General features: G+C 43.8%; 3 protein-coding genes across 7 annotated transcripts; 1 reads left to right on the top strand and 2 right to left on the bottom strand.

Moving 5' to 3' along the window:
* The first annotated feature begins 864 nt into the window (after positions 1 to 864).
* On the top strand, positions 865 to 4,570 carry LOC100825316 (WAT1-related protein At1g09380). Of its 3 annotated transcripts, XM_014900697.2 has the most exons (8): positions 865 to 1,058; positions 1,166 to 1,274; positions 1,372 to 1,378; positions 2,571 to 2,633; positions 3,180 to 3,549; positions 3,641 to 3,799; positions 3,982 to 4,133; positions 4,211 to 4,570. In XM_014900697.2, the coding sequence occupies exons 4-8, from the start codon at positions 2,575 to 2,577 to the stop codon at positions 4,284 to 4,286; spliced, it is 816 nt and encodes a 271-aa protein (XP_014756183.1). In that variant the 5' UTR covers positions 865 to 1,058; positions 1,166 to 1,274; positions 1,372 to 1,378; positions 2,571 to 2,574; the 3' UTR covers positions 4,287 to 4,570. The 3 variants fall into 3 exon arrangements, with proteins under 3 accessions (XP_014756183.1, XP_014756184.1, XP_024317818.1); XM_014900698.2 differs by lacking the exons at positions 1,166 to 1,274; positions 1,372 to 1,378; XM_024462050.1 differs by lacking the exons at positions 865 to 1,058; positions 1,166 to 1,274; positions 1,372 to 1,378 and adding an exon at positions 1,416 to 2,082.
* Positions 4,571 to 6,704: 2,134 nt separating this feature from the next.
* Positions 6,705 to 9,608, bottom strand: LOC104584215. Of its 3 annotated transcripts, none has more exons than XM_024460679.1 (4): positions 8,386 to 9,608; positions 8,186 to 8,293; positions 7,925 to 8,104; positions 6,705 to 7,194 (listed from the first exon to the last, which is right to left on the bottom strand). In XM_024460679.1, the coding sequence occupies exons 1-3, from the start codon at positions 9,415 to 9,417 to the stop codon at positions 7,973 to 7,975; spliced, it is 1,272 nt and encodes a 423-aa protein (XP_024316447.1). In that variant the 5' UTR covers positions 9,418 to 9,608; the 3' UTR covers positions 6,705 to 7,194; positions 7,925 to 7,972. The 3 variants fall into 3 exon arrangements, with proteins under 3 accessions (XP_024316447.1, XP_024316448.1, XP_010236699.1); XM_024460680.1 differs by having other exon boundaries at positions 6,705 to 7,191; XM_010238397.3 differs by having other exon boundaries at positions 6,705 to 7,156.
* Positions 9,609 to 11,851: 2,243 nt separating this feature from the next.
* On the bottom strand, positions 11,852 to 13,418 carry LOC100844391. Its single transcript, XM_003574443.4, has 3 exons — positions 13,044 to 13,418; positions 12,777 to 12,949; positions 11,852 to 12,665 (listed from the first exon to the last, which is right to left on the bottom strand). The coding sequence occupies exons 1-3, from the start codon at positions 13,330 to 13,332 to the stop codon at positions 12,558 to 12,560; spliced, it is 570 nt and encodes a 189-aa protein (XP_003574491.1). The 5' UTR covers positions 13,333 to 13,418; the 3' UTR covers positions 11,852 to 12,557.
* Between the last annotated feature and the right edge of the window lie 7,611 nt (positions 13,419 to 21,029).

The raw sequence follows: 21,029 nt of genomic DNA, 5'->3' as shown, positions 1-21,029 counted from the left end.
CCTGTCTCAAATTTGCCTTAAAATGGATGTATCTATTCCTAAAAAGTGTCTAGATACATGTAATATTTCGATAAGAATTATGAAACGGATGGAGTACTATATATCATTGGATCTGTAGGAAAATACTTCATAGTAATTAACATGAGTTTATTTTCATCTGCAAAATAAGACATGAGTTTATTTTATTTCATGATGATGTTCATACGAAAAATAACATTCAAAATTACATAGTGGAGACGGTGCGGTTTCCAAGACGTTATCTTTTTATTTTATTTTTGTTTTTGCGAGCGTTATCTATTTATTTACCCATGATGGAGTACAAAATTAACAACTATAGTGATATACGAATATCAAAGTAACCATGAAATACTTACGGCACTGGTCAATAGTTGAGCGGCACCTCCATTGATCAACATGGTATGCCATCGTTGCTAAACTTTATTGTGTTGATAGGAGGACGAGGGGTAGAATCATATGTATTTATATGCAAAACAAATGGCGTGACTCGTTTAATACGGTACAAATATAAATATTAGTCCCTCATTCATGATCAGGATTACAGGTAAGAAGTTATTGCCGGAGATACCTCAATCAAAGAAATACATATCAAGAATATGGTATAAATGGCGTAATTGATATATTTATTTTTTGCCGCCAAGACCATCCTCACTTTTTTTTAGGGAAAGACCACATGCTCGGCCTAGCAGCAGGCCCCCTTGTGGGTTGTGGCTTAACGTCAGCACATGCGTAAGAATGAATTTGGGCTGGGCTCAGGCCTACCAAGCTGGGCCCCCAATCCGGCCCAGGAAAAAAAGAACATTACCCAAGACTGCAACCAGACTTCGCCGCGACATCCCCTAAAAAGAACTTCTCCGCGACAAATTCCGGCGGCGGCTGGTGTTCCTCTCCCTTCGGAGATCCACTGCCTCCCCATCGACAATTCGACATAGCCTTTGCCCGCCTCCAGGAGTGGCTGGTTGATCGGCTGATCGCAAGCAGGCGCCACAAGACTGGAGGAAGCGCCTCGCCGCCATTCGGTTCGGTTTCTCGGTTTGCAGGTTAGCTTCTCCATCTGAGTGTCACCTTTTAGGTTTATGTTATTGTTGATTATGCCACTCACTGTGTGTTGTATTGATGTTCACATACTTTTAACTTTCATCTGTAGGGAGTAGATGTGCGACAAGAACTCATATACAGTCTGCAAAAACACTTCCATAAACGCATACTTTTAATTCATACCAGAGGTTGAATGTAGAAATTGCTGTACAGCCAGTGTGAGTTCGTCTTAATTTAGGAAAACTGCAAATCTGTGCTACACAATCTAAAACAGTTGCAGGCTAATCCTCCTTCCCTGCATCTTTCTGTATGCAGCACAGAGGTGCAGAATTCCCTTGGAGATACATTGACTCTAATATTTGTAATAAATGACATGTTTGTAAAATGTACTACATGATCCAATTGTGCATATGTGAGCCGCAACATAAGTTACCATGAGGCAATCTGACTGGACAACATAGTTGTGTGTAACAATAAACGTGACAAATAAAGTTAGGCGGCGAAATTCATATTTTTAAGTTGGGTTGGAAAGTACTCCCTCCGTTCCATAAAGATTGACATGAATTTGAACCGAACTAGTTCAAATCCGTGCCAATCTTTATGAAACAGAGAGAGCACTGATAAGAGAAAGAGGCCCGGGGAATTTATTAACTTTCCGTTTCAAGCATTCCTTCCAGCTAGTGCACCCACCAGAAGACTCTGGTCAGAACAAGAGAACTAGTCACCGGCCGTCCCCTCCAATCTCCCCTCCAAACCCCTGCCCCCCTCCAAACCCCTAATAATCCTCTCCTGTCTGAAGAACATTCTTCAATCTTGGCACATCCGATCCGTGAGGAAGAAGCCGGAGAAGGTTGCGATGGGGTGCATGCCCACCGTTGCCATGCTGCTCGTGCAGATTGGCTTCGCAGGGATGAACCTGCTGTCCAAGATGGCTCTGGACAACGGCATGAGCCCCTACGTGCTCGTCACCTACCGCAGCCTGATAGCTGCCGTCTTCCTCTCGCCCTTCGCCGTTTACTTCGAGAGGTGCGCGTGTCTTAAAACTTATTCGCTTCAAAAGAGCTGGCTGAAGTCCTGAACTTCCTCCAGAGGTGGTTTAGTCTGTCGTTCTTAATTTCTCACTTGCAATTAACAACGAGTTCAGAGATCGTTTTCTCATGAAAACAAACAATGTGGGGAGCTGGACAACCAAGCGTTCATCTTAGAAAATATGGATTCATTGATCACGGCTTTCCATTTTACTTCTCCATTTCATTATTTTTTCTTCGAAAATGGAACTCTTTTCCTTTATTTATCTCAATACTTCTCCGTTTCATGACATGAGATCTACGGGAATGTTCAAACCTGAAGAGTAGTACACTACTGTATCTTTTTATTTTTACTTGAAGAATAGGATAGTATCATACTGTTCTAAGTTACTTAGGAAACACAGTTCTCAATTCAAGAGTACTATATTGTTCAAATCAAGTTAAACGCCGGTGGTTTAATCAAGGGAATTTGACGGATTGATGCAGGAATATGTGGATACTGATGACCAAGAAAGTAATTATCCAGATATTCCTTTCCTCCAGTCTCGGGTATGTATGTACACGCATGGTTTCAACAAACTATTCCAGCTAGTATTATTTCTCTATTTAGGATGAGTTTGGCACTGATACGGATTATAATAATCCAGCTTTTCCAATCAGCTTTTTGCTATTTTTATGTTTGGCTAGCCAACTTTTTTCTCCAAACTGAGCCTTAGTCTGTCAGCGCCACCACTTGATTATTTGCAGCAGTGATATTTGTTCTGCGTGTATGGGCTAAGTTTAGTAAACATGGAAACACGCTCCCTTATGTTTATTTTTATTTTTTTTGCTCCTGCCGATCCTTTTGGGTGGGACAAATGTTCCGTTGCCAGCTGAACAATGCCGAGTATGCATCACCATGTGAGATGTCACCAATTCTAGCTCTGACGCCTCTGCCCAATCAAAAGTTGCTCTGAACTTCTGAAGCCGGTCACCGGAGGATCAGGAACCAAAATTCAAATTAAAATTTACCATCAGACATATTTAAGCCATAAACTCCAAGCCAGAATATATAACGCGTGTCAGGCTTAAATCACAGATCAAATGTCTATGCAGCATGACGCTGAGCGAGGTACTCTTCTTCACGGGGTTCCGGTGGACCAGCGCGACCGTGGCCGTCGCGATCGGCAACATCGTCCCGGCGCTGACCTTCGTCATTGCCGCGGCTCTCAAGATGGAGACGGTGCAGCTGAAGACGGCCGCCGGGCAAGCCAAGGTGATGGGCACGGCCGTCTGCGTCGGCGGCTCCATGATCATGCCCATCTACAAAGGCCCACTGCTGAAGGTCTGGGCCTCCCCCATCCACTGGCGCTACGCGGAGCACGCGGCGGCAGCGGCTGCCGCGCCGACACCGGCCAGTGCCGCGCTCGGCGACGTCCTCATCATCCTTAGCTGCGTCTCCTGGGCCGCCTGGCTCGTCATGACGGTATATAAATTTGCTAATGTCTAGTCATTAATTAATCTTGTACTGGATCTATCTCTATCATCAGAGGGTAAAATTGGATTTGGTATTGTAGAACAAGACGTCGGAGAGTTTCTCGGCGCCGTACACGAGCTCGACGATCATGTCGCTGATAGTCGGGGCGGAGAGCGCGGCCGTCAGCGCCGCCGTGGACCGGAGCCTCTGGGCCTGGAAGCTCGGGCTCGGCATCAGGCTATACTCCGTCCTCTACATGGTACTCCAATTAAAGTCTCTCTCAGAACTGTACTACTCCCTCTGTCTCTAAATACTTGTCGTGGTTTTAGTACAAAGTTACACTAAAACCACGACAAGTATTTAGAAATGAAGAGAATACACTGTGGCTGAGTCAGTTTCAAGCGAAATGAACCGTGCAATGCATGTACGTACGCTACGCAGGGGATCATCGGCTGGGGCGTCACGTTCGCGGTGATGACGTGGTGCGTCCAGACGCGCGGCCCGCTCTTCGTGTCCATGTTCAACCCCGTGGTGCTCGTGGTCGTCGCCCTTCTCGGCTGGGCTTTCCTCGACGAGCAGCTGCACCTCGGAAGGTAAATCATCCGTTCTGTCACGATCGAATTATGCGTCCTTTTCCTTTCGCCCTGACATATTTGAGCTGCATGTGCAGTGTCATTGGTGCCGTGCTCATTGTTGTCGGGCTGTACATGGTGCTGTGGGGCAAGCGGAAGGAGATCGATGACTAGATGAGCGGATCTCCCCCAAACTCTACGTCAACGCATGGTGACACGGGAACCACGGACGAACGGCCTTGAATTGAATCGAGCGGGAACGATGCGGAAAACGGCGAAGCGTCTATATGGAGTGACTGTAATAGTACCTTGATTATCTATACTTTGGAGTATCTGATTTGAACCGTAGGTATCTGATTGCTCTATTTCCGACTCAATCCCCTCCCTTCAGGCTTCTGTTATTGTGCAGTTCCAATTAGTTCTTTTTTTTTTCACAGAAGAAAATGGTAGGTTGCTAACGGATGGCTGCTTTTTTTTTTTACAAACCGAAGGATTTTGTCTTTTTTTTATAGTAAGAAGAGTTGTTAGGTAAATTTTAAAAAATAGGTAAAGACGGGGATATAACATACCCGCAATTCACATGCATGCATGTGTTCGACTGATCCCTTCACACATGGAGGTAGTGAGTTGGCAGCTCAATGAAACCCAAAAGTCCAGCTTACATGAACCGTTGATCTCAACTACATCAACGGCTGATATTGCTCCATATTGAGAAGAAGAAAGAAAACCCTAGCCACCCTTGTCCTGGGTGTGGCTACCATTGTGAAAACAAGAGTGAGGAAAAGAAAAGCAACACAAGACCACTACAACTTATGAGAAGAGAGGAAAAAGTTGATTATGTCCAGATTTCGTGGCTCCAAACTGATCATCTTCAAACTGGTGTTTGGAGGTTCAAACATGCTTGACTGGCTCCAAACTTGTCGAAAACAATACCACCAAGCCAGCCTAAATTGGCATGCACCGTATCACAATTGACCACCACATCGCAAAAAGACAGCTCTGATTTTGGTGACTTGATTTGTTGAAGGGCGAAGCACCACAAAAAAAAAAAGGTTGCAATGACGTTGCATACGGGTTTTCTTGTCATGAACATTGAACGCTCCTAATATGTCAGATTGGACGGCTAATAGTTGTTTCATTATGCATTCTAACTCCTTGAATTGTTACCCCAACACTAAAAAGAAACATTACACGATGGTCGTGCCGTTGGGTTGCTTCTACACTACAACTAACCTAATTTCTCTAAAAAAACACCATTTCTCTATAATTGTCTCGCACAATAAAAATTCATGTGGTAGACAAACATGATTTTTGAATCGGAATTCAAATTCAACCAAATAAAATTCTATCAAAAATTGGATTTCATTTCTTTTGGAATGCCAAACGAACCGTAAGAGATTTCCATGAGGTCTTACACGATGCCAAGAGTTCTTAAGAATTAAGTCTTATACTCCATAGGATTGTAGCATTTCTATTCCTGCGAAATGCATGCTGCTCATAGAAAAAAAAATCTTGTAAAAAAATCTAGGCCAAGATTTACGGTTCATGAAGGAAACAGAGTTTGGGTAGTAGAATTAGGAGTAAAAGACAAGGGACACATCTAGATGACGATAAAATGTTAGTCCATCCGATTCTAAATTCTTGTCATGGTTTACTATAAATTCGAACTAAAATCATAACAAGAATTTAGAAACGGAGATAGTACTTGATTAATTTTGGCCGCTTTCATGTTAAAAAAAATTCCGACCGCTTTCTGTAACAACGACTAATTAACCTGAACCAAACTTCACTTGGGTCGCGAACTGAGCCTAGCTCAGGTGGTTTGTTCCTTGTGGTGGAACCAGCCCACCCAGGTTCAAGTGACGTGGGTACTCGCATTTCCTTAACCGGCGTTGTGCTTTGGTGACTTCGTCAATCTCAAAATGGTGTGCGCGTGCGTACTTGTGAGCGCCTGCGTCTGTACTATGTTAAAAAAAAAAGAAACTTCACTTGGGTCTGGTCCCTTTCTGGCCAAACCAATACAAGTCCAAATACATCCATTCGATTATCAGCCCCTATGGCCCGCACGTTCTTATCAAACGGGGACGACGCCAGCGTGACCGTTTTTGGCGTCCTTCCCGTTCAATTGAAGTCCCGTCGCCGTGGTGTCGGCGTCAGTGTTGCCGCCGTCTTCGTTGCCGTGGAGTTGGGCCGTATCAGAATGCTTAAGATGAAAGATGAAAAGTTTTACTGAATTCCCTGATCCCTGCTCTCGTCTCAGTCTCACCCATCTCTCTCCCCCAATCGATCCCGGTCTTTAACCTAATTGAAAATGTTTCAATGGCCTGAAATATTTCAAACAATTGACAAAATTTGATGGGTACAGTTTTCTTTCTTGAAACTTTACGGTTCAATTTTGTTAAAAATCGAATGTTTTTGACATAATTATCGAAATTTCAGACATTCTGATTAGGAACTTGTTAATGTAATTTCAAGCGTATGCACAACTTAAGTTGCTCTTGTATCAGTTGTATGTGAACATTGTCCAGTTTCACATCACACGCATATAAGAAAAGAAGTCACAGTTTTGTCTAGATACACATGTACGTGTTCAGTGTGTGAGTACATGCCTATCTAGATAGAGTTGCGACACTTAATACATAACAAAAATCATAGAAGTTATAAGAGAGAAAAGAAAGATACAGGATTACAAGGAAAAGCAGATCTCAGGCGAGAAAAAGATTCTCTACCTCTCAAGAAGCTAGCTATAGTTCAGAGTAAAAACAAGAGAGAAGAAAGTCATTTTTTTTAGGGCAGAAGAAAGTCTCCTAAAAAGCCACAACACGGCCTGCGGCCCTCCAAACTTGAAGATCATCAATGATGAGCAACTATCAGACGAGGTAGCTTCCTGATGGAAGACTCTAGCATTACGTTCCCTTCCAAATTCTCCAATGGGCCAGGATAGCGAAGTGTCAAAATCTTTCCGAAGCTGCTTAGGAGCCAGCTTCCTTGCCGAGATCCACCAGACTTCAGTACTCTGGAAGGACTGATCTGGGATATGAAAGCTGGCCTTGGACCAAGTCCATAGACGGGGCCAAACCTACTGTGAGAAACGATTATGCACGAATAGATGGGTGCAATCATAAGTACGACATTGGTGTGTTTAGTGCCCAATTGGACTATGCAAAGTGAAGGGATTTACTTGTGTTAATTATTCCATATTTAGTCAGATCAACTAATGAAACAATAATAAGACCGCATGGAATTTTGTTATTTTAAGTACTTCTACTTTTTAGTTAGAGTAAACTTCATAGAACCACACTTTTTGTGCCAGTGGTCTCACAAAACCACAGTTGTTACTAACAGTCTCACAAAACCACAACTCTTGGGGCAGTGAGTCTCAAAAAACCCTAATCTGGATGATTAGGCAGCTTGATGGTGTTTCTGACGACCCGGCCCCCCAAGTCAGTTGCCACGTCAGTCTCCCCGACCCGTCTCCAATGCCACCCGAGCCCACAAGTCAGTTGTCACGTCAGCCTCCCCGACCCGTCTCCAATGCCACGTTGTGGGTCTGGGTCGTCAGAAACACCATCAAGCCACCTAATCATCGAGATTAGGGTTTTTTGAGACTCCCTGCCTCAAGAGTTGTGGTTTTGTGAGACTGTTAGCAACAACTGTGGTTTTGTGAGACCACTGCCACAAAAAGTATGGTTCTGTGAAATTTTCTCTTTTAGTTAGGCCAGCTATATTGAAACATGGACACAACTTATGAATGGTTCAACATGAAAATGTTTGTAAACCTTTTGGAATAACATGAAGACAAGCAACGCTACCTTGTGGAGTTATGTTTTTTCTTCGTCTCGACTTTTATGATCATTTTTTCATGTTTGTTCCTCAGCAGAAGTGATGCCAGAATCTTCAGTAACATTAGCAAATATTGCATCAATATCAGCAGCACTGATCCTCTTAGTAGTAACTTTTGGGTCATTGCCCATGCATTTCTTCAATTCTCTCTGGAAAGATGGTTACCAGTGTGAGCGCACAACATAAAGAAATAATTTGACATAAGCAAGCAAATATACACAAAAACGAACCCATAGGAATGATCTCGCAAGTATCAGGAGGATTTGTCGATAATCCAAAGCAGTACGTTGGACAAAGTTAAACCACTTCTCCTGGATTTCAAAGAGAACCTTCTCAAACTGCAATGCAAAGCCCTAGTCAAACACTAGTCATGTAAATATGTATAAAATTAAGTAATGCACCCAAGGAAGAAGAGGTACTAAATCAAAACCTCGGCGGTAGATTTATCTGCAGGCAAAATCGTCAACTTATTGTTGATGATCTCAAGAAGCATAGTTCCTGTCCTGCATTTCTCTTTTGTCCTTTCAGCAAATGGCTTCGGATCTGGTATCCTTCTATTAGGTCCACAAAGCAGCCATTTGAATACATTACTCCTCGGTTCCAAGCGCATGATGGCATGCCGGTCTGAATCTTGACAAAAAGTTACCCCAACAAAAGAATCATCACGCTCTAGTCGGAGTATTGGTTCTACAATTGACTGTAGTCTCGGCGGGACTTTCCTTGGGTGCTCGCTGCACATGTGATCCAGAAGCGAATCAGTGTCCAAATACTTCCTGGCAGCATTGCACAAGGGGCAAAGCCAGAACCTCCAAGTTTTGTGTTCCTCTAGAAAGCTTAGCGCACTAGTTACAGTGAATGCAGCAGGTGACTGGTCGACCATGTTGTATTCCTCCTGTAGAGTATCAAGCCTCACGGACATGAAGTCCCTGCGCCTCTCAGCGGTCATACAATTCTCCCAGTAATCTTCAGCTGACCCCAAGATCTTAAGTACCAAACCACGAAACTGCCAGGAGAGCAAGACTAGCCTCGCGTTAACATCCGGCGCGCTGATGGATCCGGGAGGAACGCAGTCATCTCCCGGGTCACGAGGATTCTCCAGTGCGATCGCGCGCCTGCACTCGCGCTCCGCGGCGTCGTGCTCGCCCAGGACGAAGAGGAGCCTGGCGCGGAAGGCCGCGATCACGGCCGAGTTGGGGAAGCTCTGCGCCGCGCGGTCCGCGAAGCCGAGGGGGCGGTGCAGGCAAGCCCTCTTGTCGATGGCCGCGTCCAGGCCACGGACGAACTCCAGATCCACGTACGCCTCGAGGAGCCGCGCGCGCGCCGATCCAGGGAACCGCTCCGCGACGCGCTTCGCGTGCGGCCGCGCCGCGCACGCCCCGTCGCGCCTGCTGATGCCGAGCACGCGGTTGACTTCGGCGTCGATCAGCTTGTTCGCCAGGCGTCCGTAGGCACTCTGCGCCATGGCCTTGGCCTCTCGTACGCCGTGGAAATTGCTCTTCTGACCTCTCTCCGTGCTGGCGGCGGCGAAGTGGAGGTACCCCGCTAGGCGGTGCGCGAGGGCCGATCTCGGGTGGTCAAACTCTCGATCTTCGGTACTCCGTTTTTCTGCCGCAGAATCCGTGCATGGATCTGGTCATCTGGAGACCGGGATTGGGCCAAAATCACAAATTTGCTCTTTTAAAAAAAAAGTTAAGCCAAAAATAACCCGTGTTCTAAAGTTTGACCAAAACTTATCCTCGAAGGAAACGCCAAAGCCAATGGCGTTTGATACCTAGTCAGCGATGCCACGAAGCGAAAAGCCAGGCTGGCTTAATGCACATAAAATGGAACGGATTAATGAAATAAAGAGTTATGCATACTAAGAAAATCTTGTTTATAAAGTCATTACCAACTACATTTTTTGTCTGGCATTGAGGTGGATTATGATAATACAGATTTTTCAACCGGCTTTTGGCATTTTTTTTGTTTGGCTAACAAACTATTTTTGTTTTTCTGTGTATTTTTCAACAGCGTATTATAAAGTAAGTTCAACGCAGCACAATTCAGCAATGACAACAAACTAAGCCTTGGTCTATCAAAATGGGTACTTAATGCTCGAATCATACTCGTTCTCCTTTATATGAGTTTTACAAAAGTTTCTCGCGGAGGTTTCTAACGAGGCAAATCGTGCAACATATGAAGTACACCAACCACGTATTGTAAAAAGTAAAGTACACCAACCATGTATTTTCCAATATTTTTCCAACCGATTTTTAGGAGTTTTGAGCCATAAGTTTTTTTTTAGGGAAGATTTTGAGCCATAAGTTTACTTGGCCCTGGTAAACCCGTCCCGGGCCCGGCCCCAAAAATAACGGACCGAGTCTGGTCATGAGGTAAACTCGATCGGTCTAGGGCCTAGGAGTTGGAGCAATGCATAAGAAGTTTTTATTTTTCTGAAGAATAAGAATACGTAAAGGTTCCCAATAAGGACTCCTATATAAACGACGGTCAGTGCAAAGGAACCGCCACACCTTTGGAATATTTCTTTTCGACTCGTCGCTAATCCTCCATGGCGCTCCGTCCGATTGATCCTGTGCCGGCCAACACGCCGGTGCACTTCCGGATTCCCATGGGGCGCGACCTTGAGATCCTTCTGTCCGTGGACGGGAGCGGGCCTCACAGACGAGGCCTGTTCGGGAAGAAGGAAAAAAGAGAAGTTGGCCAGGGGAGACAGAGGGTGTGGCCCAAGGAAAGAAAAAGAGAGGGATGCGAAGAGGTGGGCTACGGCCTTGGAGATGCTGGGCCAGGGGAAGGACAGAGGAGGGAGATGGGCTGGGACTGGGAGGAGATTTCAGCCCAAAGGCCAAGAAGAAAAAGAAAAGGCGTCTTCTTTTTATTGAAAATCAAATAAATCTCAATGGAGTACCGAATCAACTCCGAAAAATCCAAGAAAATTCAAATATGCATATTTGAATATTCATAATCCATAAAATATAAACCAAACAAAATAGCAAGTAAACTCAAATTTAAATTCTTTTTGGTGTGAGTTCAATCTAAACCGAAGATTATAGGAAATTTTCAATTAAGCTTTGATTAATTCAACGAAATTTTTTGATACTCATTTTTAGGAAATACTTCCTCCCTCCCATAAAGATTGGCGCAGATTTGAACTAGCTGTAGTACAAAACTGTGTCAATCTTTATGAAACGGAGAGAGTAACTTTTGAAAACTCGAAAAACCAGTATGTTACAATCTTGTTAGCGTCTTGATAAAAGAAAATTTAAAAAATACTCTCGATGTCTTATATTAAGTGTCTTCGTTTAGCTATAAATACATGCATACTAGGCAAATTTGAGACACTTAATGTGGGAACGAGGGAGTAGGTTTTATGGGCCCGGTTGTACCCATCATTTGACCATTTATTGCTTGGAGTTTATTCAGAATTAGAGCTAGTATTTTATATTTATTTGATACATTTGGCATCGTTCTACATTCAAGACGTATAAATATCTTTTTTCGATCAGGCCCTCTGACAAATACACTTTAGGGATGAACAAGCCTACAAATGTTTCCTCACAAGTCATAACCTCAAACTTGTAATTGTCAGAATTGAAAACTGAAACTTCCCCCTTTTTTTTGTCAAAAAAGAAAAAGAAACATCCCTGATTCCTGCACAAGTAGATTTTCTAATCTGGAAAGTCGCTGCTTTCTTCAAACCATGATGTAGTCTTCTCTGCCCTTTTCCATCACGCAAGCGGCAAGCACACCGTGAACAGTGCCCTTTCAGGCTTTTAGCCGTCCCATCATCACTTAACACGCACGGCTGCACGAACCACCCGCTGGGGTTAGCGAAAGCATCAGGCATGCGCCAAGCCATGCCTATCAATCAGCAACAGTGTAATATATCAACACTGCTCGATCTGAAAGAGGATCGATTAAAGCAGCAAGCACAGCGATTGTTAGCAGCAGCTGACAGTACTGCTTCCACACACAAAACAGCATCAGGAAGCGTGATCTTACATGAAAAACAAAATGAATCTGCAGTGCAGAATCTCTACAGTTGACACCACATGATGCATGCCGCCCTGACCTCTTGCCAGTACGGACCCCGGATCTCTTCAGAAGAATCACATGTTTGTTTGTTTTATGAAGGGAGGGAAGAAAGAAAGAAAAAAGCCTGCTTGGGCATCGGTTGGAGCTCAAGTGCTCAACTTGCAGACTGCAAGAGCAGATCCGGCTGGCAAATTGGCTGGATCACATGTGTGGCAAACCGAGGCAAGGTCGATTGACCTCTGTAGTCTGTACTGTACCTCTGAATCATTCACATGCGCCTAGCACCTGGCAGATGCTGTTCGACTGGGATAATCCCGTTATTAGATCCTCGGCTCTTGTCCAGAAAAGAAAAATGCATGTGGGCACTTGTACTGTACTGCTCAGGAAGAAGGGATTCTTCAGATCACTGTTTCACTGCACGGAGCAACAACCCTTTGAAACAAACCGTATTGGTCGCTCGCTCGCTCCTCCACCTAATGTACATTTCTAGCTGCTCCAAACATTCTACTTCTAAGTAATTCACTTGTAAATATGCGTGGTGTGCAGTCCGGTCCGGCTGGCTGGCTTTAGTCAGCTCGACAGCTCCGTGATGCTCTGCAATGACGGCCGCCAGTGCCGGCCTCTGCCGCCGCCGCCGGCGATGCTCCTGTGCCGGTCTTTCTCCAGCCGCTTCCGTTCCTGGAACCGAACCAAGAGGAGGTGAAAGGTGAGCGGTTGGGATTGCGATATAGATCCATTTCATAGATGAAGCTGACTCTGAGAGATTGTAATTGTAGAGCTTGCAAGTACCTGCTGATCGGTGGGCTGCCTCTGTTCTTCCTCGGCTGCGGCGGCGGCGGCGGTGTCGCCCCTGGGCCTCGGCGGCTGCCGCCGCCGGTGCAGGCGCGGCCGCTGCTGCTCGATCAACTCGTCGCAGCTCTGCTTCTTCTCCTGCCTCCTCGCCTGCACGGCCTTGGTCACCTCTGCGAGAACAAAACAGAGATTCAGTTCAGCCATGAATGAAACCAACCAAGAACAGAGGAATCCAATCCAAACACAAACAGGGCAGGCACAAACCTTGGGAGGTGATGAGGCGGTAGACCTGGCCGATGAGCAGAGTGTCCCGGGGCTTGAGGAGCTTGACCTTGGTGATCCTGGCGGCAGCAGCTGCTCCTCCTCCGGCTACGGCGGGGTCAGTCTCACCGGCGCCACCGGAGACGTGGACGACGACGAGGGCGACGTAGTGGCCGGGGTTCTTGCGCATGACGTCGGCCGCGGTGGCCGGCCAGTAGAGGCGCTCGACCTTCCCCTCGGCCGGGTGCTGGATCACCACGGCCGCCGCATCCGCCGCCTGGCAATTGCCCATCTTTGGAGTCAGCCCTGTCCTCGTGGAATTCCCGGCGTTCTGGTGTGTTCTGATGAGTCTCTGAGAAGGACGGGGTATGGTGGGTGTGGCTTATATGGAGCTGGAGAGGGAGAGGACTAGTGTGATTAATTTAGCGGGGTGGTTAATTAACGAGTTTCTTTAATAATCTGTGGAGGTACTTGCGGACGTACTGTAATGTTGGTTGTTGCGAGGGTGGTAAAAGGCGGGCCGGAAGGAGTCAACGTGTTAGGGGCTGGCTTATGATATGTGTGGATTTCAGAACGTGTAGACAAATGGAGTCAAATTTTTTTTAAAGAACCCAATGGCCGGCCGATTGTTGTAAACAGTTGCAGCACGGTTGATAGGATTTGTTATCCGGCCATTATTTGGTGGACGTGCCATATGTCGCCAATTTGGGCGATGAAGTATTCGTAGCAGATCATGGGATAAAAGAAATGGGGGTTGAACTTGTACACGGCCGCTGCAGGCTGAATTGTGGAAGAAGAATCGTCATGTGTGAACCACGTATACTGCTTTTCTTTTGCATTTTTTTGAAGATGTGGTGCAATAGGTCATTTTTCCTTCGTTGATTCCAACCAAAGCTGAAAAATTAGTTCACAATTTCAATTGAAATCTTTGTCGAACACGACTACATATTTTCATTAATATCTCTTTGTTTATGTGCTCGACAATGAGATTGAACAAACAGATTTATATGTGAGCGATAAGGAACTGAGTCTATCTCATTTGGTTGGGAGCGGTTATACAACCCAACCAAATGGACTTAACTACTTATGGATGTGAATTTTGATTCATATTACCGTTACATGAGAATGTAAACAGCTATATCATGTGGATTATTCTTTTTTTTAATTAAAAGGGAGATAAAACTATATTGGTTGATGCACACAACCACCGGTAATTATTGTTGCTCGTAGTAAAGTTGAATATGATAGCCATAAGAAGAACACTTTGTTTTCCAAAAAGTAGGCAACCCTTTTTAAATTCTAAAGTCGACAAGCCTTTTAAATACAAATAATTATTACAAAAGATTGATTTTGCAATTGAATTAAATAAAGCATAATGTATCTTCTTCTTCGACGATTCTTGTGGCTTTCACAACTCCGGACAGAGAGTAGGAAATTTCTTGCACAACGTCGTCAGAGCTCCTGACGGTCAATCGGGTCCATGATCCGCTAGCAAACTCATCAATTGCCCGTCTTCTACGGATGTCGATCAATTGGTAAAACAATCTGATCAATGACTCAACTTTTGGGACTCCAGTATCAGTACATTTTTCTATGAATTTGGACAAAGTTAAAGAAGTTCGACTCACGACAAATTAGAGCATTATTATATTTAGTATAATTTTGTGAGAGCTCAGTTAATTCCATAGTCACTTGCTTTACATCTTAACACATCGCCGCCATATGCGTCTTCTCTTCTCCTGCATATTCCAGCAACAATTTTTCTTCCAAACTAGTAGTACTCCCTCCGTTTCATAAAGATTGGCACGGTTTTGAACTCTAGTCTAGTTCAAAACTGCCGGCCTTTATGAAACGGAGGGAGGAGTACTAATTAAAACGTTGTTACACGATATAGTATTTGTCCATTACTTTTTTCAGAAATACTCTAATAAGGATTTCAGCTTAAAATGGTTAGACGGTGAGCTCAACACGTGGCACCAGCCCAGTGGATGAACTTGCTGCTGACGACTGCGGACGAACGAGCTAGCCAGAAGATGTGAAAGGGCTGAATTGAAGGGGGATCGTAGGAGGTGTCTGACGCGAACTCATTTCACAAACAAACCGAGCCGTTCAATCCATCGATGACCTGCATGGAGTTTCGTGCGCTCTCTAGGCATGTGCAGGTCCATAATGTCACCAACATGGAGGCATGCCGTCGGCGATGATGATAAAAAGAAGTCGCCAACACACACATGATCCAAAGGGAAATTTGTTTCGTAGTGCACAAATTGATCATCATCATCATCTTGGCTCGAGAAAGAAACAATCACATCATCTTTTGTAGAAACAAGATCATCATCAGCACCATAATGACCACCACCATCTGAGGGAGTTTGTGTTTGACTAGATTTAGATGCGAGAATGAAGCTACAAATGATTTTGAACCGCACTCAAACAACTAACCATATACACACAGATATACTTGTTCTATAAAAAAAAGATGCACTAATGCACTTTGAAGTTCGCACTGCTCACCTTATATAGGAGTATAAGCAAGAGTAGATCATGCCCCAAGGCATGCTTTTGTTTTATCGTTCCAAGTAAGCTAGCTAGCTAGGTTGGGTAGTCAACAAAATGTGGTTAAGCTGTTTTAGGTTGCTAGCACACCTACAACATTCATTTTACTATACGTTGGCATGCATGGATGAGCTTAACCACTGTACTTAACATTCATTTTTTTAGTGCTGACTAGTAACTAGTTTGAAAATTAAGATGAAAACGTAAGCGGCGCACCATCTGAAAATAATGATTATTAGGGACGGCAGGCAGGCAGGCGGGCGCGCTACTGCAGCCGGGGTCGTTGTGCTGAGGCGAGATGGTACAGATGTACATCGATCAACCCCATGACTTCTCTACCGGGGTCCGGGGCTGATGGTGATCCCTCTTTTTCAAAAAATGACTTCTCTAGCACTTCTAGCCAGCCTTTGGTTTGATCAGTAAACGGTAGGGAGGAAGTCAGACGAAAATACCTTAATTTGGTGTCATCTTCACCGTATTGGAGTCTTCTTCTCCAAATTATCAGGGATTAATTTAAGTAATTTGGCCGTAGCTTTCGGTTAGGCCCCTAGCATGAAAGTGGTGGTACGGTTGAATGCGGCAGCTCCTCACGATCAACTAACTAGCACGCTAACAGGGATCACAATAGGTATTAGTCTTCTGATATACTATCTCAGTTTCTGCATACCTCCTCTCCTCTGTCTCAATTTTGACTAAATTTGAATGCATCTATACACGAAGTCATGTTTAGACACATTCAAATTTTGACAAACTTGAGACAACTTTTGTTGGACGGAGGGAATATAAGATGTTCTAATTTTATCCTAAATAAAAAAAATTAAAATTCGTCTTAGTTTATAGAATTTTTTTACTAACATTTACAGTATCAAATAAGTACATTATGAAGATAATATATCATGAAGGATTTAATAAAACTAATTTCAAGTTGTAAATGTTGATAGATTTTTCTCAAAATTTGATCAAACTTTAAAAAGATCTACTTACCACAAAGTCAGAACATCTTATATTTAGGAATCGGGCAGGTAAGAATGTTCAGATTACGGCTTGATCTCGATTCAGTGTTGAAGAACTGTATTTAAAAAAAAAATCTATTCTAGTGTTGTTTAGCTGGCCTTTTTTTAGCCTCACCTCGGAAGACTTATGTGTTGTTGCACTGCCGATGGCAATGTGGCATTGTCGCTATTCTGTAACCGATTGCTTGACTTTAATGCCCTAGTGTTGCTTGAGGAAAGTTTAGCTATATCCGTCATATGATGCAGAGATAAGAAGGATGGCCTTCCATCATGTAAAATGAAAGGCATACCGTATATCACCTTCACCATTCTTGCAGGCATTAGTTTAGCATAATAATCTCACATATACCATTACAACATGGAGCAACCATATGATATGCAAGTAGGTGCTACATGTGTTTTAGCATGTGGATACAGCTTTCCAAGATGTCGAAAAGGTTGGATTATATACATTACAATGAATCAGACATATGCTCACATATCCATGGTCATCCAGAAGTGAACTTGCAAGGCAAGATCGTCGATCGATCGTTGTGAAGCACGTGAAAACAATGGCATTTAGATATATATCTATATACCGCTGCTTTAATTTCAAGTGCCGGTGGAACAAAAACAGAATTCGATTCCATCGCCAGAAATTCGGAAAGAAAAGGGTTCTCCAGGAAAGTTTGCAGAAAAGGGAGCAGTAATTTAAGTCCCTCCCTGCTTCAAGCTAGAGGAAATCGCATCGACCGGCTGCTGGACGCATCAGGCGCATCGGCTGCATAAATTAGCATATCTCTATCAAATTAAGCATGGCGTGCAGGAAACAGAAACCAATAGATTAGTGTATCTCTGTCTACTCCTGCCCTGTCCGGCCTCTTTTGCTTCTCTTGCCCCGAAGCAGAGTCTCTGCTGCAGCCTGCAGGCTTCGGCGCTGGAGTCAAAATTCGTCTGCCACGCACCAAATCGGCATCAAAATTCCCGTCGAGTTCCACGACGCCATGTGCGCCTCTTGCTCGTTTTAGGTGCGAACCCTGACCTTGCCGTAACCAAAGACCATATTTTTCTATATTCACTGCCCTAGTCCACAAACGGCATGCCGTGCTTCTACTTGGTAATTTACTGTCGTTTGTTCAGGAAATACACAAACCTACTCCCATTTTCCACAAGATAACTCTAAGTGGCATGCTGTCAGTAATGTGATGCAGAATTATCGTTGGCTGGCTCATCAAAAGTTGTTTGTTGTTGCCATCGCATTCACTCTTTTACTTTCCATTTCTTCTCTACCTCTTGCTCATGCCTATCTACTTAACCGAAAGGGATTAGAAAATCAAAACGGAATAAGGATTTTGCGTCTCGGCCATAAATTCCTCAGGCCTATCAATGTCTCCTCGTGACTATGTACTTGATGGGTATCTGTCCGGAAGGTGTTGTTGTAGTTGACGGCCCCCAATTGGAAGATTCGCGTTCTAATTATTGGGTCAGATATATGGACATCGCAGAGGTTAATTTGAAGCTATGGATCGGCTCGAGAAAAAAGAGAGGTCTGAAGTGACATTGCCACACAACAATCAGCACTTAACACGGTGTGGGGGAAGAAGCAGAGAAACCAAGCTTCTATCTCAATTTAGTGAAAGTGACAGGATCATGCCCAAGATAATTATACAATCATTGACGCCTCGCGAGATGATTGATTCTGGATGTGGAAACAAGAAATAATTTAAGTTTGACCTAGCTATAAAAGATGCTATTCATATGGGAGTATTAGAGTTGATCAAAATGTAGTTCCATATAATTTATAATTTATTTTGGAAAATGTTCACTCATTTTTCTCTTCGATAAACTGTTGCATTGTGACTTTGTGAGGGCGGTGAAGAAAAGCATTTCACTAGTTTTCAATGGCATCAGCGCTATTACATCGTCTTCAGTGTTTACTTCATGTCAACTTTCTAAAAGGAATAAAAACAGGGGAGGGAGCAGCTAAACAGGACATGCAGTGGGATAGCTCTGGAGGAAAATTTGGACAGTGTTAATCCTGTCATGCATGCATGAACATGAACTAAACAGACAAGATCTCCCGCTCTGACACACCAAAGAAGAAACTCTCAAACACGAATTGCAGGCCATGCATCATTAGATTGCAGGGTTCACACTGACTCCTTCCATCCGGTCCATCCATTAACCAGTTAACTAATGACATTTTGTTAACCAGTAGTGATGGCACAACCGGCCGCCACACGCATAATACTCTTCTTCTTCTCAGCGCCGATATGCTCTAACACAAGCCTCCATTAATTATTGCTGTCAGCAATGTTGCTGATGACAACAAGCACAATTGGGCACAGGAATCTTCCTGCGTTATGGCTCTGGTTGGCCTTAATTTGTCGCATTAGAGGACACGGATCCTGCCCAAGTGCGAATCGCGTCGTGGATTGCCCTCCCGGGAGGGGAATGGCAGGGAGCAGGCAAGGGACACTGGGTTGAGCCTCAAGGAATGGTTGGGGCACGGAGAGAGAAGTGTCGTGGGCAAGCAAAGCATGGATCTGATTGATCTGATTAATTAACTGCCCAGTCCTGAAACCAAATGCCATCTGCTCTCGTCTCTTTTTTCGCCAGAAAGTTTTTATCACAAGTTGTATGCTGCAGCATTTTGTTTCCAGCAATTGAGTGAGTAGATGACGGAAAAAAAACAAGGGGCCAACTTTACCTACCACTGCTGCCCTGTTTTTTTGTTTTTTTTAGGGGTGAGATGCAGTTTGGAGTGTGAGTCATCGCTCTACCTAATAAAGCTTATCCTATTCATGTGTTGGAATGATGATTCAAAGGAAGCAATCGTCCCTAGTAGAAAAATGGGATCTACATCGACGGATGGACTCCTGTCAGGATGCACGCAAATGGCTTGCTGTTTTCCTGTCTTGCATCTTCAGAACCAGAGGGCAGCTTCCTCCGGCCTTGCATCTCCACGTGCTCTAGGCTTGCCAACAAGGCCGTCGGCTCTGCTGTTCCCGGATCGTCCACGATCCGATTATTCAAGAGTTTCGAGTTAAAAGCGTAAAATATAGAATTTCACATGGTGGTTCTCATGTATGCTAATGCTCCAAATGCCACAAACTGTTGCGTCCTAACAACCAGGCAATTGTAACCTTCTCTGGTGTTCTGTGAAATGTAGCTTTATGCACGGACGATCTGCTTAGAATGCTGCTGCCTTGCTTTTCCGGTTCACTGAACCTTTGGGACTTTACCGAGCAAGCGCCCGGACGTCCCAAGTGCTGCTTTCAAAATGTAGCTTGAGGCTGAGTTTTATTTGTTGGTTTCAGCGTTAATTTCATTTGCTGTCTTCAGATTTAGTTTCAAGTTGGAAACGGGGATGGTTCAAGAACAATTTAAGTGATCAGCCACTGGAAAAGCCTATGGAGCAACGGTCATAAACTGCACAGCAATATATAAATTTTCTTTTGTATTTTTGGAAAATAGCCAAAATCTAAGATCGGTCTCTCAACTCTAAGACTAAATTTTTTTGGATCCTTAAATGTCTAGATATGTTCATTTTCCACACTGGAAGCGGTTTAATGATGGCGTGGAGGTTTCGCACACGCAATATCTTAGTCAACATAAAAGTCCCATAATTCTAAAAAAAAGTGACAAAATGCGAAGTAAACAAAGAACTTTAAATTAGAGAAAAGTATATGACAATTTTTTAAGTTCAGAAAACAAATGCTAAAGATGCTTTCACAGGGAACTTTAAATCTATTCAAAATAACATTAAGAAATGAAGACTTGCAAGGAAACATGCAAAAACATATAAGTATAAATAAAGTAGGAAAGCCCGAAAATAATAGAAATAAAAAGATCAAGAGTATACCAAAAAATTATTGGAAAAAACTGGATTTCAAAATAATTTTTAAAAAGTAAAATTCGAATTTATCGTATTCTATGGTTTCCTAAGTTTTTTATTCTATGCATAAATTACACAATACTTTACTCTAATATATTAATTTTAATTTTTTTCTGCTACTTTTTCTAGATTTGTTTTCACGAAAAAATGTTGTGTAAGCTGCCAAAGTCGCCCCCATCTTCGTCGAACCGATAATTTTTTTTTTGAGGGAATCGAACTGATTTTGTTGGAGCATGCCACCAATGGATTGCCACTTGAAGATTCTTTGCTGTAAAAAAAATGGATTGCCACTTGATCTGTTGATGGGCCAACAATTTCCTCGAATAAAGTGCAGGTTTAGGAATAGTCGAAGGCCTTTTCCCCTTATGACTTGCAGTTGGGCTGATGATAGCCCACAGATCACAGATTTTGCATTCGGCCTGTACTCAACAGCTCAGCAGCTTGTGCTTGGGCCTCTAGTAAAGTTTAAGCGTCGGGTGATTAAAATCTGGTTTTCCCTATATAAGAAAAGAAAAAGGAATTTGCGGCCAGATGCGATGGACG

This window comes from Brachypodium distachyon, chromosome 3 (genome assembly GCF_000005505.3).
Source record: "Brachypodium distachyon strain Bd21 chromosome 3, Brachypodium_distachyon_v3.0, whole genome shotgun sequence".
Classification (NCBI taxonomy): domain Eukaryota; kingdom Viridiplantae; phylum Streptophyta; class Magnoliopsida; order Poales; family Poaceae; genus Brachypodium; species Brachypodium distachyon.
Note: the sequence above shows the minus strand (reverse complement) of the source record. Positions and strands in the feature narration are given on the sequence as shown.

What these genes read in the sequence shown, in the direction of transcription:
- LOC100825316 (XM_024462050.1), top strand. Translation starts at nt 1,913, where the DNA reads ATGGGGTGCATGCCCACCGTTGCCATGCTGCTCGTGCAGATTGGCTTC. An exon ending in TATACTCCGTCCTCTACATG is followed by an intron (nt 3,800 to 3,981) that starts GTACTCCAATTA and finishes TACGCTACGCAG; the next exon opens with GGGATCATCGGCTGGGGCGT. An exon ending in GAGCAGCTGCACCTCGGAAG is followed by an intron (nt 4,134 to 4,210) that starts GTAAATCATCCG and finishes CTGCATGTGCAG; the next exon opens with TGTCATTGGTGCCGTGCTCA.
- LOC104584215 (XM_024460679.1), bottom strand. Translation starts at nt 9,417, where the DNA reads ATGGCGCAGAGTGCCTACGGACGCCTGGCGAACAAGCTGATCGACGCC. An exon ending in CAGATAAATCTACCGCCGAG is followed by an intron (nt 8,294 to 8,385) that starts GTTTTGATTTAG and finishes TTTGCATTGCAG; the next exon opens with TTTGAGAAGGTTCTCTTTGA. An exon ending in TTGCGAGATCATTCCTATGG is followed by an intron (nt 8,105 to 8,185) that starts GTTCGTTTTTGT and finishes CCATCTTTCCAG; the next exon opens with AGAGAATTGAAGAAATGCAT.
- LOC100844391 (XM_003574443.4), bottom strand. Translation starts at nt 13,332, where the DNA reads ATGGGCAATTGCCAGGCGGCGGATGCGGCGGCCGTGGTGATCCAGCAC. An exon ending in CCGCCTCATCACCTCCCAAG is followed by an intron (nt 12,950 to 13,043) that starts GTTTGTGCCTGC and finishes TTGTTCTCGCAG; the next exon opens with AGGTGACCAAGGCCGTGCAG. An exon ending in GGCAGCCCACCGATCAGCAG is followed by an intron (nt 12,666 to 12,776) that starts GTACTTGCAAGC and finishes GTTCGGTTCCAG; the next exon opens with GAACGGAAGCGGCTGGAGAA.